The sequence below is a fragment of the Crotalus tigris genome, unplaced genomic scaffold, assembly GCF_016545835.1.
Source record: "Crotalus tigris isolate CLP2741 ecotype Arizona unplaced genomic scaffold, ASM1654583v1 scf7180000024359.8030256, whole genome shotgun sequence".
In the NCBI taxonomy this organism is placed as follows: Eukaryota; Metazoa; Chordata; class Lepidosauria; order Squamata; family Viperidae; genus Crotalus; species Crotalus tigris.
The window spans coordinates 1,997,694-2,003,693 of NW_024100528.1; the positions used below are offsets into that span (position 1 = coordinate 1,997,694).

The 6,000-nt window shown below is 36.4% G+C and overlaps 1 protein-coding gene across 2 annotated transcripts in view; it reads right to left on the reverse strand.

Moving 5' to 3' along the window:
• The window catches only part of F5 (coagulation factor V), a 38,177-nt gene extending 33,656 nt beyond the window's left edge, over nt 1–4,521 (reverse strand). Inside the window, exons 1-3 of one of the 2 annotated variants that reach the window (XM_039327343.1) lie at nt 4,260–4,521; nt 2,750–2,841; nt 357–479 (exon numbers count right to left, since the gene is read on the reverse strand). In XM_039327343.1, coding sequence (XP_039183277.1) covers nt 357–479; nt 2,750–2,841; nt 4,260–4,426 — 382 coding nt within the window. In that variant the 5' untranslated portion in view covers nt 4,427–4,521. The remainder of the gene's footprint in view (nt 1–356; nt 480–2,749; nt 2,842–4,259) is intronic. The other variant, XM_039327344.1, reaches the window with a different exon arrangement.
• Between the last annotated feature and the right edge of the window lie 1,479 nt (nt 4,522–6,000).

The window sequence follows — 6,000 nt, forward strand, 5'->3', positions numbered from 1 at the left end:
CTAACTTAACAACTGCAGTGATTCACTTAACAACTGTGGCAAGAAAGATTGTAAAATGGGGCAAAATTCACTTAATAACTGTCTCACTTAGCAAAAGAAGCTGGGGTTGTAAGTCAAGGACTAGGCCTGAATCCAGACTTCAAACTATCTATAAAGTAGTCAAATTCTATGCCTCTTTCTCTTGTTCTTATTTAATAATGGCCACAGAGGCCATTATTTAGGTCTCTGCTTCAGTCCTTGCCAGCTGTTGCCCACAGGCACATTCCTACCCACGTTTAGAATTTAGCTCCATTATTTTAAATCTATCAAAGATAAAAATGATCAGGTTATTCAGACAATATTATGGCAGTGTTTACCTTCTGACCATTTGTTGTACACAGCACTCTGCGGGTGAATGTTCACAGGCTGAGTAGCAAAATTCTTGAAATAAATGATGAGGATGTCTCCCACTTCGCCACGTAGAGTTGGCCCTAGGAGCCCTGCTCAAAGCACATTAATAAATGATTTTAAAGAGAATAATTAAATATAAAAATGGTATTTGAAAAAAATATTTTTCTTTTTCTTCTGGATGAACGTAAACTGCAGCAAAGGTACAGAAGGTGAAGACAGAGAAGCCTCCCTATAAAATGAATTACGGTAGCTTATCTTTTAATAGTTAATAAATACCGTAATATTTTCTTCTGAGCAGGGATTTGTTTATTTTATTCTCTATCCATCCTTATCTCCCTCCAAGTAGCTCATTATGACATTTAAATTCCAAAATAATCCACGTAACAAAGTATATTCAAGTAAAGAGATAGTGGCTTATCATTTCATCTGAAAGATGCTCATTGGCTTATATGCATGAATGGGGAAATGGAGCAGCCATATCACAGAGAACGTGGCTGGATGAGTAGGCACAAGACTTTAACTTGCTATATTTGTCCTCTGCTTTAGCTACACAGATAGTCTTCGACTTACAACAGTTTGTTTAGTGACCGTTCAAAGTTACAACAGCGCTGAAAAAAGTGACTTGTGACCATTTTTCACACTTACAACCATTGCAGCATCCCCATGGTCATGTGATCAAAATTTAGATGCTTGGCAATTGATTCATGTTTATGACGGTTGCCGTGTCCCAGGGTCAGGTGCACAGCTTTTGCAACCATCTGACCAGCAAAGTCAATGGGGAAGCCAGGTTCACTTAACAACCATGTTACAGCTGCAATAATTCACTTAACAAGTGTGGCTAGAAAGATCATTAAGTAGGGCAAAACTCACATAACAAATATCTCACTTAACAACATAAAATTTGGGCTCAATTGTGATTGTAAGTCGAGAACTACCTGTATTAAAGAATGTATGACCAATTTCATAAATAAATTAAACATACTTGCTCGGACAATACAGATATCAAAACTGAAGGCACAAGAGATTTGTCCAGAAGACATTAGTTACTAGATCATAGTAAGCTTTTGAAATCCCAGCTAAATTAATGTTGCAGCCACTGCATTACTCACAAGCAGGGTAGGGTTCCCATCCAACATTATAGAATTATGGACATAGAATGATACGTCAAACTGTTGGTCCTTCTATTTCAGCTTTGTCAGCTGTATTGCTGAGAGGTATGATGGTTCATATCAGGAGTGTAAAGAAATTGAAGGCTTTACTTTACTGGCTCAAGAACAGCTTTGACTACTAATTGTATGAAAGTGAAAAATCAATATGTAACAAACAATTGCAAATGTCAATTTTGTTGTACAAAGGATGAAACAATTGACCAGTGGCTGCAGCAAAATTTCACAAACTGAATACCAGCATTGCCAGAATTATCCATTGGAAATATTGCCAGAGGCTTGGATCTAAATGTAGTAAAAAGTACTGGGACAATCAAGTTGAGAAGAGTTTGGAAAAGGGGTAGGTTAAGATCTTTTGGGACTTTGAAATCCAAACAGATAGGCGTCTTGTTCATAGTGTGCCTAATATAGCAGTTATTGAAAAGAAGAAAATCTTTTAATGTTGCTATTCCAGGTAATGCTAGAATTGAGAGAAAAAAATTACAAAATATCAGGACTTGCAGATCAAAATTAAATTCTTATGGAAAAAGAAATCATTATGTCAGTTGTGATTGGAGCCCTTGGATCAATACCTAAAAGGCTTCCTTGACATCAGATAAATCTGAATTTATCAGATTTGAACATTCTAATTTTACAAACATATAAAACCCTGCTTGGAACTGCCCATATTCTTAGATGCTACCTTAATAATTGATAAGTCCTTGGTTGGGATGTTGATTATTAAGTTTCCATCATTCTCTGACTGTGACTCTAACTGTAGATTACCCATATTATAAAATACAATAAGTGAATGCCTTTATTATTTGTCTTTAGAACGTGAGTTCATGAAAAGTCATATCTGAAATGTAATGAAGTATATTTGTGAGGAAGAGGTGGAACAGGGTCACTTTTTAACTGTCTTGTGTTCTTATCTATTGATTGTCTTTTGCATTTATCTCAAGTGCTAGTGGCTATTATTTCCTGCTGACTGACAGGTGGAATGAGAAAAATAAGACTTGTTTGGGGATGGTGGTCTTCAAGAATCTATATATTGAGATCTCCTGCATATATTGAGATGTTACCCTATCCTAAATCAAGACCTCTAGGCATTGGATAATTAAATAAACTTGGGATAGCTTACAATTGCAGTTCATTTGCATTTGTAATCATAGGAACATTATACATTGAATATAGTCTGAAAATATTGCCTTTACCTGAGAGCTCATCTCTTGGCTTTTCTTGTTTGAAATCTACTTCATATTCTCTATAGACAATTTTTTTAAATGCAAGATCTGACTCTGATAATCTGAAACCATACAAAATAATTTAGTAAAATAATATATTCCAACTCTGGCTGAAAATTCACTATGCAAGTTAAGCACATTCCCATACATTAACAATGTCTTTATAATGCCCCTGATCCAATGAAATGAAGGAACAAGAAATAACGGAGTTTTTCACTGACAAAAGGAAATATTTGGGGAGACAGGAAATCCTGTATGTATCAGGCCATGTAAATATCTGGATCTTCAACAATACCTTGAAATTAATCTACAGCAAGCCATCCACTTACACATTACTTCTAAACACTAGTCTGCATTTTGGCAACACTTTATACTTTAATGAAACTAGCTGATGGAATGTCCTATTAATCAATTATATATAGAAGTCAACCCACTGATTGATGCAAACTCATTAATTACAGCTGTTTGAGACCAGAAATATTGTAGAGACTCTTTCACACCTGGAAACTGTATCAAGGTATACAAGAATTTTGGGATCAGTCCATAAGACATATAGCTATATAGGAGAAGAGAAAGGGCTAGATAGCACAGAACAGCTGCTGAGCAAAAATGGAATGGAGCTGTTTGTGAAGATAGTAGGAATGAGAAAAAGGTACTCAGAATTTAACATAAGGCCTGGACTATTGAAATTTAACATGCAGCATAGCATTAACAAAGCTGAGATGATAGAAGACCAGTGAGAAAACTATAGTAGACTAAAATAAGTGGTGGGAGTATCGGATAAGTAGTTATTGCAAAGCATGCAGAGATTAAAGGGCAAAGAGTAGAGAGGCTGTTAAGCAAATGAAAACATTTGGCAATGGTTATAGAAAGAAGGATAAAGCAAACCAAAGTGTATGTCCTAAATCAAATGATAAAGCTTTTCCTGAACTGTGCTTATCATTGTTAATTTAAAATGTTTCCCTTCTATAGCTGTTGAATTACATGTACAAAGTGGTACACAAAGATAATAAAAACATACATTGGAAATCATAGAACAAACTGTCACTATAAAAACAAGGACTAGCCAAGCCTAGCTACATTTTAACAACTCCAGATGAAAGTGAGCATTAGGACCGCGAGCTTGAATGTTCTGCTTAATATAATATACCCATTGTATTGAACAGGATAATATGAATTATAAAGGAAAATGCTAAGTAATGCCTCTCAGTTAAAGCACTGTGAAAGTCATAGCATATGTCATCTTGAAATTAATCCAAAGCCGTCTATTCCATTACCTCTTCTTTATTTACTGACTGTATTCACAACATACTTTATTTCCTTAATCATGGATTACTAAATTAGCACAATAGTAGAATAAATTTGGCTTTCCAACCACACAGGTTGCATTCCCTATGCCCCACATTATACTGCTCATTAAACAAATCTTCTGAATATGTTCCCCATTATTTCCCCTAGTCTTCCCCCAATTTGTTGTTACCTGGATAACCCCTCAGGTTGAAAGTTGTAATCCCAATCTTCCAGCTGAGCACCTATACGGTACTCTCTAAGCTGAGCTGCATTCACTTGGCAATACTTCAGCCCCATCCAGCCCAGGAACATCAGTAGAAGACATTTGGGGACAGGGCTCACACTGTATCTTCTCATTGATGCTAATGCGCTGAAAGACACACAAAAGTCAGCTCTGCCTGCAGCAACGTGCCACTTCCCCACAGAAATCTATTGTGTGGCTGGTGTTGCAAGGGACAGTGGCTTCAATGACGCTGTTTTTTCCTCCTCCCACAATCAAGATAAGCAACTTCTGAATTTGTTTGGTTTCTTGACTCCTCTGCTGAGAAAGGCTGAACAATGTTAGGGCAAAGCAGGTGACCTGTTTGTACTGTTCACATGTAGATAGAAAGGGATTAGGAGCAGGGATAAAGGCAAAGGCTAAAGCTTGTGAGGATGAATATCTGAGAACCTAAAAGGCTAGAACAGCATACTATTCAAAAACATGAGGACTCAATAAAGGAAAGATCTGGCTATTTCTGCTAATTTGGAGGTGGGAGGTGATGACACCAGAAGCCTAAAATATGTTTTATTGCAGCAATTATATTTTTATCTTACCCTCCTCCTTCTCTCCTTAATAATATACTGCCTTTATTTTGTAAAGGTAGCATACCTGAAGCTTTATCTCCTATTTGCAAAATGTCCCGAGCAACTGCTAAAAATACTATAGTGAAATTGATTTAAGGAAGAACTTAGTCATCTTTCAATTAATCTGCTAAATTCAGACAACATATCTTCATATAATTTGTTGGTTTTGACCTTTAAAACGTACATGCCATGGAGGCAGGTTACCTATGGAACCATTTTCTCTCCCATTACCTGTCCCACCTGATCAGGCATAGAATGTATGTTGCAGACTATTATCAGTTAAAGAATTTCAACTGGCGGAATCCTCAAAAAGAGCCATCTCTGCTAACATCTCTGCCCTTTAGAATATCCTCCTCCCCGTCCCCCCCAGAAATGAGATGGGCTTCCACTCTCCTGGCCTTTCAGACAAATTTGAAGACCTGGTTCTGTTGATGCACAGGACTTGCAGAGGAGCAAGCAACCTTGGGATTAGGTGCTTTGAAGGCCCACACCCTACTTTTTAAATTTATGGTAATCCTAATTTTAATTATTCCTACTGAAATAGTTTTTATATGGTTGTTTATATTGTACGCTGCCCAGAGTTGCTCTGTGAGATGAGTAGTCTCCCAATTTGATAAATAAAATAATTACTAATCTGTGACTTATTTATTAACTGCAAGGTATTTCAATGTTATAACCATTCATTTATTACCAGTGTTGAAAATTATGGCTCCTCTAACTTTGGTTACATATGGTATGTGTTTCTGGATATACGAATATATATTCTCCCAATGTAATCATCAAATTTACTTGATTGAATAGTGAACCTCCTCACGGAAAAGGACAATTATGTGATGCTTTCTAAGGTGTTCAGAAACCAGTTCAAGCCATGTCCTTCGGCACAACATGTTCTATGCAAAGAAAATTTGAACTTTTATTTTCTCTCTCCAACCCCCATTTTAACAAACAGAAAAGTTAATGTTTACCAGTAGCAAATAATCCAGATCTTTGGGAAGTATACAAATAGAGAAAGCCAACACAATAACCTGGGTCAAATAATGTGTACAAAACCAGTAACTTCTATAATTTTCGTACACGAATATTAT